The 13,065-nt window shown below is 45.9% G+C and overlaps 1 protein-coding gene across 1 annotated transcript in view; it reads right to left on the reverse strand.

Moving 5' to 3' along the window:
* LOC311243998 (voltage-dependent L-type calcium channel subunit alpha-1D-like) overlaps positions 1 to 2,169 on the reverse strand; it is a gene marked incomplete at both ends in the record, with an annotated part of 170,375 nt that extends 168,206 nt beyond the window's left edge. The window contains 2 exon segments of the mRNA XM_084333407.1: positions 507 to 607; positions 2,092 to 2,169. Coding sequence (XP_084189533.1) covers positions 507 to 607; positions 2,092 to 2,169 — 179 coding nt within the window.
* Between the last annotated feature and the right edge of the window lie 10,896 nt (positions 2,170 to 13,065).

Consider the following 13,065-nt stretch of genomic DNA (forward strand, 5'->3'; position numbering starts at 1 on the left):
GAGTGGCGTTGCGAGCGCGACCCTCCGAGGTAGACATTATGACTTAGCTTTTTTCTTTTGAAATATATGAGAGAAGAAAAAAGCAAGAAAGAATTTAAACACGTATCAACTTTCTTCAACTAACAACCTCGTCAAGTGTGGGTATCTACCGAAGGCACTTCCTTGTGGTGAAAGTGAAGAAGGAGGCGAGTAGGTGACCACACACCTGCTTATGAAGGTAAGCGGATAGGGGTGTGGCCAGACGAATGTTGGTATGTAAAGGTACATTGTGGAATTTTTTATTCAGTGCATGTGCACGAAGTGAAGTCAGTGCAGACTGACGCTGAGCGGAGGCCAGAATTAAATAGAACCTGAAGTTAGTTTCAGACTGGTTAACAAGAAGTTAGATTCAGACTGATCAACATGAAGTTAGTTTCAGACTTGTTAACAAGATGTTCGTTTCAGACTGATTAACATGAAGTTAGATTCAGACTGATCAACATGAAGTTAGATTCAGGAAAGGATACTTCCACTCGACTATGGACAGAGCTGCTCGTCTGATGGGGTTGTTGAGTTTGAGACAGTATAATGCTCTGGGAGCTCTCTGGGGCTGGTTACTACCTTGGATCTGAGGAGGAGGAGAAGAAGAAGAAATGTTCCTTAGCGCGCAGTCTGTTTCTTAGTCTGTTCCTTAGCATGCATTCTGTTTCTTAGTCTGTTCCCTAGTGTGCAGTCTGTTTCTTAGTGTTTGACCAGTTTCTTATCTTGCAGTCTGTTTCTTAGCATGCAGTCTGTTTTCGTGTTTGACATGTTTCTTAGTGTTTGACCTGTTTCTTAGTGTGCAGTCTGTTTTTTAGTGTGCAGTCTGTTTCTTAGTGTGCAGTCTATTTCTTAGTGTTTGACCTGTTTCTTAGCGTGCATTCTGTTTCTTAGTGTGCATTCTGTTTCTTAGTGTGCAGTCTGTTTCTTAGTGTGCAGTGTGTTTCTTAGTGTGCAGTCTATTTCTTAGTGTTTGACCTGTTTCTTAGCATGGATTCTGTTTCTTAGTGTGCAGTCTGTTTCTTAGCGTGCAGTCTATTTCTTAGTGTTTGACCTGTTTCTTACCATGGATTCTGTTTCTTAGTGTGCAGTCTGTTTCTTAGCGTGCAGTCTGTTTCTTAGCGTGCAGTCTGTTTCTTAGCATGCAGTCTGTTTCTTAGCGTGCAGTCTGTTTCTTAGTTGCAGTCTGTTTCTTAGTGTGCAGTATGTTTTTTAGTGTGAAGTCTGTTTCTTAGTTGCAGTCTGTTTCTTAGTGTGCAGTCTGTTTCTTAGCATGGAGTGTACCTCTTTCTTAGTGTGTAGTTTGTTTCTTACTTGCAGTCTGTTTCTTAGCATGCAGTCTGTTTCTTAGTGTGCAGTCTGTTTCTCAGCATGCAGTCTGTTTCTTAGTGTGCAGTCTGTTTCTTAGTGTGCAGTCTGTTTCTTAGTGTCCAGTCTGTTTCTTAGTGTGCAGTCTGTTTCTTAGTGTGCAGTCTGTTTCTTAGTGTGCAGTCTGTTTCTTAGTGTGCAGTCTGTTTCTTAGTGTCCAGTCTGTTTCTTAGTGATGCAGTCTGTTTCTTAGTGTCCAGTCTGTTTCTTAGTGATGCAGTCTGTTTCTTAGTGTCCAGTCTGTTTCTTAGTGTGCAGTCTGTTGTTTCTTAGTGTGCAGTCTGTTTATTAGTGTGCAGTCAGCTTCTTAGTGTGCAGTCTGTTTCTTAGTGTCCAGTCTGTTTCTTAGTATGCAGTCTGTTTCTTAGTGTCCAGTCTGTTTCTTAGTGTGCAGTCTGTTTCTTAGCGTGCAGTTTTTTTAGTGTTTGACCTGTTTCTTAACATGCAGTCTGTTTCTTAGCATGGAGTGTGTTTCTTAGTGTGCAGTCTGTTACTTAGCATGCAGTAGGCCTGTCCCCAACTAAGCATTTGTATAGTCGACTTTGGTGTTCAGTCTGTTTCTTAGCGTGCAGTCTGTTTTTATTGTTCGACCTGTTTCTTAGTATTTGACCTGTTTCTTAGCGTGCAGTCTGTTTCTTAGTGTGCAGTCTGTTTCTTAGTGTGCAGTCTGTTTCTTAGCATACAGTCTGTTTCTAAGTGTTTGACCTGTTTCTTAGCATGCAGTCCTCTCCTCCTCTGTGTTCCTGTGGAACTGGTGGAGTGCAGGGTGTCTGTTCTTGTCATCCGCACTCCTCCCTCATTCTCTCCATCCAACGTCTCGTCCCACTCCTCCTCTCTCTTCTCCTCTCCTTCTCCGCTCTCCCCATCCCCCTCACCCTCCTCTTCCTCCTCCTCTCCCTCCTCCTCTCCCTCTCCTCCAGCCTCCTCTCCATCCACAGCCTTAGTATAGCCGTTCCGACCATTACCTGGAAAATAGAGAGAAAGGAGACAGTTAGACAGACAGACAGACAGAGGAACAGACAGACAGACAGACAGACAGACAGACAGACAGACACACAGACAGACAGACAGACAGACAGACAGACAGACAGACAGACAGACAGACAGACAGACAGACAGACAGACAAACAGGCAGACAGACAGACAGACAGACAGACAGACAGACAGATGGACTGCTACACTTAGGAGGCAGAAAATCGTCATGAGTGCACCCACATATGTGACCGCGCCCAGCACTTTTCGACTCGCGTCACAAATTATCACAGTTTGAATGTTTAACCTCTTAACCTGTTAATAGGCCGTATGGTGATGGCTGTATCGTTTCATCCCGTTCCCACCTCGGCGAATTACACAATTTTCACTCTGGGTGAAAGTTCGATTGGTATAGATTTAGGAACAAAAAGTTCTCCATTGACAAAATAGCCCATTTTGCGCAATAATTTTAGTAAAGTCGGGACTAGATCTTTCCTCGCGAACGGATATTTGGTCACCACAGAGTTTTATCTGACGCAATTGGTGCGAGTTCGGTCACGTATCTTGCGCTCGACCAATAGCAGCTCTCCTTGTTGCCAAGTTACAGACAACAAGAGATTGTGTAAACAGCTGCGTGATGTTATCGTGTCATTCACGGAGTACATCTCGACGCAAATGGACAACAAACACATTCTAATGCTCACAAAATAGGTTTCAAAACAATGTTATATGCATATACGCTACTTGATATAGGCAATCGATTGAATACAGCTGTGAAACAGGCGATAACGTTTGTGTTATTAACCATACTGTACATTTAAATCATATCGCCTTCTATCTACACCAACAACACAGCATTTCACACCGATGCATGACGTCCTGTCGAGGCAATTATTCAATAAACCTCCATAAACACACAATCCGTGATGCATGCAGCACATTTGTATCAAAAACACTTTACTTTGTGATTCCCAACCTGCAATATTAAAGATGCTGGTACAATTTTCTAAAGATTGACAGTTCTGTATCGTTAGTGGCTTAGCTTGGCATCGCTACTGCACTATCTCGCGTACGTGCACGCGCACTGAATAAACCACAAATGTACCTCTAATACCAGTATTAGTCTGACCACACCCCTCATCAGCTTACCTTCATAAGCAGGTGTGTGGTCACCTGCTCTCCTCCTTCTCGCTTTCACCACAAGGAAGAGGTGCCTCGGTAGATCCCCACACTTGACACCATGATGGAAGAAATTGGATTAGGAACAGCTTGGGAAACAAGGATACGTTGACATCATATCTTTATTTTCTCTCTCACTTTTTTCGAGAAAATACGGCGATATTGTCTTCGTACTGGAGTGTCTAGAAGATGATGATCATTCTAAAAACCCTCCACCGGTTTTCGTATTGGGAGCACGCCGCTGCATGCTTCTCAACTGCAGTTCCTTGCTGTGTTTGTTGGGGTGAAACCTGTCAGGCCACAGCTGAACTGTCGGACATGCCGCTGTTGTGAGGAGCGGTGCGTTCCAGGTTGGGTGAGTAGTGTTTGCTGGCGGGCTCCACTTGTCTGTTAGTGCTATGGGGGCTACTTGACAAAGTTTATGGAAACCGGCCCCAGGCTAGGGTCCTTTGTTTAGCCGCCTAGGCGACAGAAGGCCTTGGTCTGGCGACCATTATAGTTTTAACTAGTGGGCCGCGACCATTGACACTGGTGATCCCTGTGTGTTCTGGACGAGTGGATTCTCTCTGTCACCGTGTTAAGACCCCATCTTTCATATCCAAATGAGAGTATTCCTTCACGAGGGGATATGTGCATGTAATGTGCGATAGCGGCAGATTCATGTTCAAAGTCAGCTATACAGGCCAGTTGGTACTGTGCTGATTCCGCCGGACGTGGTAATGTCACCGTTGTGAAGCGGTGTTGACGTCTTGTTTTCTCTTTTCTCTTAAAAAGTGAGGAGGGGTTCAGAACGGCGGCCTGTCTGGGTGAGTGTTATGTCATTGTTTACATGTTCATGGCTTACGGTTAGCCGGTCAGTGGCCTGGCGCGGGGTAGCTTAGCTTCTCGCGCGCCGCCGGGAGCTCGCTTCTGATCGCGTGCGTCGTTAGATCGGCGTCTCGCGAGCGGAAGCAATAGCACCCGAACGGTTGGAGCAGCCGTTAGCTTGATGCTATTCTGTTGAACGTGCTTTGATTTTAACATGTTTTACACTCTTGACCACGACGTCATCCTTGACAGGGGATGTTCGTCGACCCTGCCTGAGCCTAGACGGGGATTGCGTCAACAAAGAGGACTGTAGCGACTGGTGGAGCGGCGACGCTGCCCGGGTCGAACAACACAGGACGGCTGTGTTCTACGGTGTCTTGTGACTGCACTTCGCTGATCTGCGTTCCGGGTAGGTACGGGGTTGGCCAGACCTCATAACACGTCTTCTGGTTTTACCTTGCTAAATGTATTGTGAATAACGGTGTTTTTTCCCAAAACGTGTGTTGTTGCAATGCATTTGGGATACGTTGCGGGTTGTGTGTGAGCTGTTTTTGTCACTGGCAGTTAGCTTCTCCGTGCAGATCGTGATGTATTGATCTGGTTGTTGTGTGAGAAACATCATGGTGTTTATGTGTACCGTGTACTCACTACTAAGGCAACTGACCTATGAAGCTATGCTTGGTGACAAGTGAGTAAAAGAATGTTTTTTCTCAGACTGTAATGACAATGAACAGTGAGTTCACACATTAACAGGTTTTCCTGTTTTAACTGGCCGTATTGAGGGTAAAATAGGAGGATTGTGTTTTTCCCCCCCGGTTCCCTGGGGACTTTATCACCTCCTATCAGACATGTTGTGCATTAATTGTGTCTTTTGTGTGGTAGGGATACGATGTGACTCTTAGCTTGATTGCTGAGGTTGTGCTAGATCTGCTGGAGAAACTTATTTCCTAAAGGGAAATTGGTTTGGTTGCTGTCATGTGTGCTTAGCAAGGCCTGTGGTCGATACTAATCAAGAATGATGTATTCTCTCATTGTGAAAAAAACGGCGTTCCTCTGTTGAGTGTTTTTGCCATTTTTTGTAGGTGATGATGGGTTGTATGTGTCATGTGACCTACAACTGGGTTGTACTGGCCACAGAAGCACATGTGTATGTTGGACCGGGGTTCTTAGAGCCTTCTCTATTCTGTGTTTTTCCTTAGTAAAAATCAGATAGCAGGTTAGCTCATGCGCTGTGTGGAGCTGTGAAACGCTTCATAGAGCTGACTATGACTGTGTCATATTCTCTTTTTGTCGTTACGTCGTATCATGGGTGTGGGGTCGTAAAGGGGTGAACTGGTAACCTTTCCTCTCCCCATTGTTCTGTCGGTCAGGGGTACACCCCCTGTCCTTCAAGGTTCCCGTCACGTGGCGGTTCGGCACGTTACGGGGGGGGGGGGGGGGGGGGGGGGAGGGAGTTCCTGGTCCCACGGCCTGGTATATTGGGCGTGTGCACCGCAGGAATTCCCCCGCCATAGAGTACGTCACCGTGCGCGTCTCTGTTGGTAGGACTTCCGTGTGCTGTTCAGGTCCATGTGATGGATCTGTTTTCAGGGGGGGTGGTCAGGGCTCCTCCTCACCAAGCGCCTACTCAGGCCTTCTGTGAGTTCGGACTCCTTCTTCCATGTGAGGAAGCCTCCATCAGAGTACAGAGCCTTCCTCCTCAGATTGTCAAAGTGAGTGGACCCTCTAGAAGGGTCCTTTTCTATTGTATGTATATTCGATTCAATTCGTTTATTGAGTGTGTATGGGTTCGGTGCCTCTTCCCCGGAGGCCCTAAAACCAGTTTTTTACATGGCTCAAGGTGCAATATATTCTTTTCAATCTGTACAGCTCGCGTGGGAAGTCTCTCTGGGGATCCCCGTCTCTTTCCTATGGGAGGGTGGTGGGATGTAAAAATGTGAAAAATTTTTACCCCGGCTGTGTAGACTGGGATACATACTGTTGATGCTTCCTTCTTTCTATTCCAGAAGTGTTGGAGTTAGGGAGTGTCACACCCCTCTTGTCGTTCCCCTGGGCGCCTTGGGGATTCAATGACAGGTCTAAATAGCCTGTTCGTTGATGGGGGTGTGTCCCGACGCACGTATAGTGCTAGCTCGCTGTAAACAGGCGATTGACTGGCACGCCTTGGTTGCTTGTGGTTGAAACAGCGTTTTTATAAAGCAACTGAGATGGGGGTTTTTCCTCTTCCGGCGACCACATCCCATGACCTGGGTGGGTTGTCGACGGATTCTCGTTCATGTCTGGGGGATGATGACGGGATGGATCTGAACATATGTAGTGGGGTCTCACGCCCTTGGGGTGGGCCACCAGGCGCGGTTCGTCCGAACGTCTGGGTGGCGCCTTCTTTTCATGTTAAGATCAACACGCATATCTGCCCTTCTCCTGGAGTAGGCATGTCGGCGTGGTTAGGGCACGGGACTGGTTCTGGTCACGCTGGTCCAGATCAGTTGAACCCGTTGTCCGCCGGGGATGCAGATCTGCTGTTCTGGTACCCTGAGGGACTTGGGCTTTTTTCAGGGGGAAAAATGCCAGGTCGGTCTGGGTGTCACAGGGTTAAGCGCTATGGAGACCCTGGTTGGGTATGTTTTTACTCAGCACTGTCGTCATGGCTTACAGCCATGCCATTCTGTACGCGCTCGATCTCGTCGGATCTCGGCCGCTACACAGGTTGGTCCTGGTTAGTACTTGGTTGGGAGACCGCCAGGGAATACCGGGTACGGTGTGCTTAGGGGCTGGTTCTCCATTATTTTTCGCTCCTCTCTCACGCATGGCGAAGAGGGGCCTGTGGGGGTGGTTTTTTGACCTCCTCTGGTGACCCTGTGCTTCCCGTACCGCCAGGCCCGGTCCGAAGTGATGTTTGCGACCCGTAGGCCTGGGTTAACCCTTTTTGGAAACTGAAACACTTGTACTGCGGTATAGCCGGTGTATACCCGCAGGTGTGTTTTGGAGTTTTTTCTTGAGGGGTTATAGGAACAACCACCGCATTGGGTAACACCGAGGTGGTTGATTCCCTGGTGTGTTGGAGCAGTGTCAACTCCCGGGTTCACCGTTTGAGGGTGCCCCTGCACGTTCATGACGTCTGCCAATCGTGTCAGCCTTCTCTGCCTCGACCCCTCTGGGTGGGGGTTGTTAAATGGAGGCTTGGTCATGCAACACCGCCAGCTTACGCTCCTTCCGCCGGGGCGGCTGTGTTCAGCTGTCCCCTCTGGCGCCTGTCTCGTCCGCAGTCTCCAGGCTAGGGTTAACAGCCTGTTGCCTGGTTTTTCCCCGGTGCGCTGCCTGCTTCCGTTGGTTAACCTTTTTTGTGTGCTTACGGCCATGCTGACTGCCTATTCTGCAGGGTCAGTGTGCCAGGCGGTGTACTATTGGGGGGACGGGGCCCGCTCGGCTTACGGCCATACCGACCTGAACACGCCCGATCTCGTCCGATCTCGGAAGCTGGGCAGGTTCTGGCCTGGTTGGTTCCGCCTGGGAATACCAGGTGCAGTAACTGAGGGGCCTTTGTCCGAATACGCTGGCGATGTGGGGGGCGGGGCACTACGTGCCCACCTGGTGGGGTCTTGATGCTGGCATCATGGACTTCTCCGGGCCCCCGTTCTAGGGAGTCCAGTCCTTTTGGTGGGTCTGGGTCTTCCTTCGTGCTCCGCTGCTACGGCCTTGCCACGGGGTTGGGTTTGCCCTTGACCCCGTGATTCTGGGGGCAGTAACGAGGTTGTTCCTCCGTTCGTTCCCGGGTGGCATGCGGGTTGTGCGTGTGTGTAGTCGTGGGGTCAAGCCACGGTCTGCTCACCCTGTGCGTTGAGTTGCTTGAGTGCCTCTTCGCACGGTCGGGTCCGTCGCCCTCCCGTGACGTCCCTAATAGGGGGGCTACCCTCCATTAGGGGGGGTCGGGGGGGCTCGGCCCTCCCTGTTCTGATGGTTTTGGGGGGCTGTCAGCGGGGTGTATTTGTCAGCCAAGTGGCTCCGCTTGGCCTCCCTTGTGCAGTAGCGATGCCAAGCTAAGCCACTAACGATACAGAACGTTAGGTTATGACTATAACCAAGTTCTGTTAGTTAGGGGCGATGCTTGGCATCGGACGGCCGCTGCAGCCCTTGTCCTCACCTTGTGGTGAAAGCTTGGGAAGGAGGAGAGCAGGTGACCACACACCTGCTTATGAAGGTAAGCTGATGAGGGGTGTGGTCAGACTAATACTGGTATTAGAGGTACATTTGTGGTTTATTCAGTGCGCGTGCACGTACGCGAGATAGTGCAGTAGCGATGCCAAGCATCGCCCCTAACTAACAGAACTTGGTTATAGTCATAACCTAACGTTCAGTGGATAGTATAATGACAAAAATTTATTAATAATTAATTTGGAATAATGGAATAATGTCAAAAATTTACAAATCAATAAGTTACTCATTAACCTTTTTATTTTCCATTTAAAGACAAAATAGAATGCAGGTACAAAAATAGATTCAAGAGGTTTATTCGTCACATACATACACAAGTTTCAAGTTTGTTTATTATTTATCACAATAAAATATAGTAAATAGTCAAATAGGTAGTTTACGATGAAATGCTTGGTTCTGTATGAGCCCCTGAGAGTGTGCTTCATACAGTAAAAAAAGTAAGTAAGTAAAAAGTAAAGTAAAGAGGCATATTCAATATACATACAATATACACTACAGAGTAAAATGAGTAAAGAATGAGGTGTGTGGAAAGATCAGTGTCAAACTGATCTCAACAAATAAATAAATCACACTACTACTGTATAACCCTAATCCCCTCACCCTATACATCCTCACCACTATCATCTGAGTCATCCTCTAATGTAGCCCTATCCTCCGTTTCCTTAGAAACATTTGCACAGTTTTGGCATTGACAAAGATCTGTACATGGCAGTTTTGCAGACACACATGAACATCTTCCTGTCTCACATTTTCCTTGTTTGCAACCGCAATGGACTACCTGCAACACACTATCAGGGGCCGGCGTAGTCATCCATGTCACTGTTAACTCCCCATCCTCGACGTACCACCCATTGCCAACGGGTGACGTGGCACACATTACAGCTTTCAAAGAATGTCTCATTATAGCTGCTTGGTCATTTGCCCTTTTGCAGTGTTGGTAAAATGCGTCACTTGTCGGGGGCATAGAGAGTTCTGGCAAAGCCGATGATGCCATGCAGAATGCTTTATATCTTCACATTCACATTCTTAGCTGATGGCTGGCCATACAGGTGGCACACATATTTGCTAAGACCATCAAAGGTAGACTGGTCTAGGGTAAAACTATACTCGGATCTGGTGTACTCCCTGTAACAGGTTGTGTGATATCACGCCTCCATGGCCATGAAGTAACAATTAATTCATATGGCCAATCAAGTTAAGATTAAGTTAAAACTAGCTAGATAAATAATATTAATATGTGGACTTTAGACACATTATTTTGTCTCCAGCCTAAGAAAGACACTATTTTCTTTAATTGAGAGCTCACACACACAAAAACACACTCTCTCATGTGACATTTCAGTGGCCACTGTCTAAACTAACAAGACAGACTGGTTAGGTTAAGTGGACCACACACATCGTCCCAGCTTGATGAATGACACACACACTCACACACACCCAGTATTGCAGGTGACCGAGATTAGAGCTCACACCCCCTCACCCATTAGAACCTCACGCAGACAGAGACCAAACCAGTTTACCAACTATTGGCAGGGGAGGACCAGACCCACTTGTGTATTAGAAATAGGATTTAAACAACTTGTTGAGAACAGTAGAGGACTCAGTCTAGTCGAGGCTGGGTCAAGGATGGACGTTTTGTTACTATGCTGTGGAAACCTATGCTTGTATGCTGAATTAAATCACCTTTTTCACCAACTGAGCCATTGCCTCTGAAAACCATCTCCAGTCTGAATTCTTTTTGAAACCAGCGCTCACACTCAAAGAATCTACTTCAGCCACACAGTCTTTGTCTTGGATATGCAAAAGCAGGCTGGTGTCTTGCTTCACCTGGGCAGCTCTCAGCAACAGGCCTTTAAATAAAATTGGAAAATGACATGAGTGTGTGTGTTGGGACTGAGAATTACTTTGATTGTATTTTGATAATGTGAGGAAAATGTTATCTATGTCAATCTGTGTTAAATCTCTGCAGACTTTGTGGATACTGTGGCTTCACCCCCCCCCCCCCCACACACACACAAGGACAAAAGAGACACAGGCATGCACCCCTCCCCCAGTATATATGTGTGTGTGTGGGGGGGGGGGGGGTGGTTAACAGAGCCATATGAAATCTGTTTTATTTTTTTCCAAATTCCATTTTATTTTTTTCCAAATTCCGTTTTTTCCTTTTTAATATTTCAGAATTCTGTATTTTGCTTTGTACGCTCATTTTACCATCAGAAATAGTGTCTAATAAGTGGGAATGAATAAATGTCCACAATTTAATAAGATATAACAGTCCATTTAATAGGGCTGTCTTAAATACTTCGAAGCTTATGGGCATGGGATTCGAATATGAAAATAAAATTCGATGATTAAAAAAAAAAAAAAAAATTATATATTTTTGCAAAATCAACTCTGCCTCTCTTTGTTAACTACAACAAGCAATGCTGTTTGTTATTTAAGATGAGGTCGGACTCGGCACTGACAGATTTGTGTTCATTGTGCTGCTTTTATAAAGCCTCAAATGACGGCTTACAATATTTCATGAAAGCAAAGTGTTTTGTTTGTCTAAGATTTAAAAAGGTTTAAACTGTACAGCACTGACAACGTTGAACAAAGTGCTGTACAAGTCCCACAACATAAAAAAAAAATTATAAAAAAAAAAAAAAAAAACTTTTTTTAATTCTTTTTTTTATAGTTGATTCCATTTTTATTGCTCAATTCCGCGATTCCGTCCGCGATTCCGTGATCGCGGATTCCATATGGCTCTAACAGAAGCTAACATACTTTAAACATCACTATTAGATAACTAGTAGTAAAGCTACATACAGTATCTGAAGAAAACTAGAATGATAGTTATGTCAACTATAAAAACATAGCTAAACTGTATCTCTATCTATCTAGGTCGTCCTCGGACGGGCCCTCCATCGGTGCTTCCAGTCATCCCGATCCTCCATGCATCTGGCTAGCTCGCCGGTGCATTCTGTTCCCGCATCTCTCCTGAGTACGTCCACGTCGGTTAATGTGGGATGTCCTCGTGATCGATGCCCGTGTGTTGGTTCCCACAGCACAAGTTTGCTGGTTGGCATCTCATGATGTCTCTGGCAGTGACCTGCCAGCCTCATTCTCCTGACTGCCACTTTCTCGCTCACCCTTAGCACCCCCCCATACAAGTTTGCATTAGTGACATGCTCATCCCTGTTGATGTTGAGCACCACACGCATCATTCTGGTGTAGCACCCATCCAAGGACTTCTGCAGGGTGGGCTTCAAGGTCCAGCATTCACTGCCATACAAAAAGACAGACTCAACTGTTGCATCTAGGGACATCTATGGATCTCATGGAATGTATTCCCAGTGTATTGTGTCTGTTACTAGGCTTGAGTAAATTGTGATGAAACAAAGGAGAATATAAATTATGATTTTTCTTTGCATCTTTGACAGTGAATAACACAATGCAAAAAATTACCAGACATGAAAAACTGCCCCTGAGCTCGTTCAGCACCTTCTTGAGATCATGTGTACAAAAAATCTAGGCAAATGAATAAAGGAAAGATGATTAAACAGAATGTTTTGTAGATACAGTACTGAATTCTGCCATCCGGACACATGCCATTTGAAATATTATTATAGAATATAGAATACCAGGCCTATAAATTACCTTATTATAGCCAACTCGCACATCTATCGATCGGGCCAAATCTCCTCTTTCAAATGGCAGAGTTCAATTTGGATTTAGTATCCCCAGGCGTGCACCAAGAACCGTGAATGAAATCTACTGTATGTACAGTTCCATTCTTATAATGGATATGGCTCCGCCCTTTTTGGATCGGATTGCGACGCAGATTGTTGCTAAACATTCACAGAAGGTAGACACACTAACTGCGCTCCAATATATGCCAATAACGTTCAGTTTTGTGATAGATAATCCAGAGAAATTAAAAAAATTCATACACAAGTAATTTGCTTGCAGGAAGCTGGAATCGGCTAGGTAATGTAGTTTTTCGACATTTCAATGCTCATTGAGAGCTCTGGATGCCCTCTCATATGACTACAAACTGTGACGTGACGCAAATTCAAAATGGTGTATATTCACAAAATTATGAAGACGTTCCAACTAAAATCTCACTACTAACACACACCCTATTGGTAAACAAACGTATTGTTGAAAATATACACTATGACTGCTGTTGGTCTTTACTGTTGGCTAAATTTGAAAAGAAAATTCAACATTATGTCATACAGACAGTCTGGAGAGATTTATTTATGACGTGATGTCATTTTGGGTCCGGTACTGGACCCGTCGGGCTTAAGAGGTTAAGGATCGGACTGTCACGCACTCCAGCGCACGTCGCAGCACTTTGCCCTCATCTGTTGGCTCCGGGCTGCGTTTTTGCCAATCAACCAATACATTGTTGGAAAGTTTAATTTGCCTTTTGATCATCAACACACTCAACCTATTGCGTGATTCCATTATCGAGTTACAAGAAGAAACATCCGGCGAGCGTCATTTGACAAGCCGTTCGGACGA

This window comes from Notolepis coatsorum, assembly GCF_963971535.1.
Source record: "Notolepis coatsorum genome assembly, chromosome: 17".
In the NCBI taxonomy this organism is placed as follows: domain Eukaryota; kingdom Metazoa; phylum Chordata; class Actinopteri; order Aulopiformes; family Paralepididae; genus Notolepis; species Notolepis coatsorum.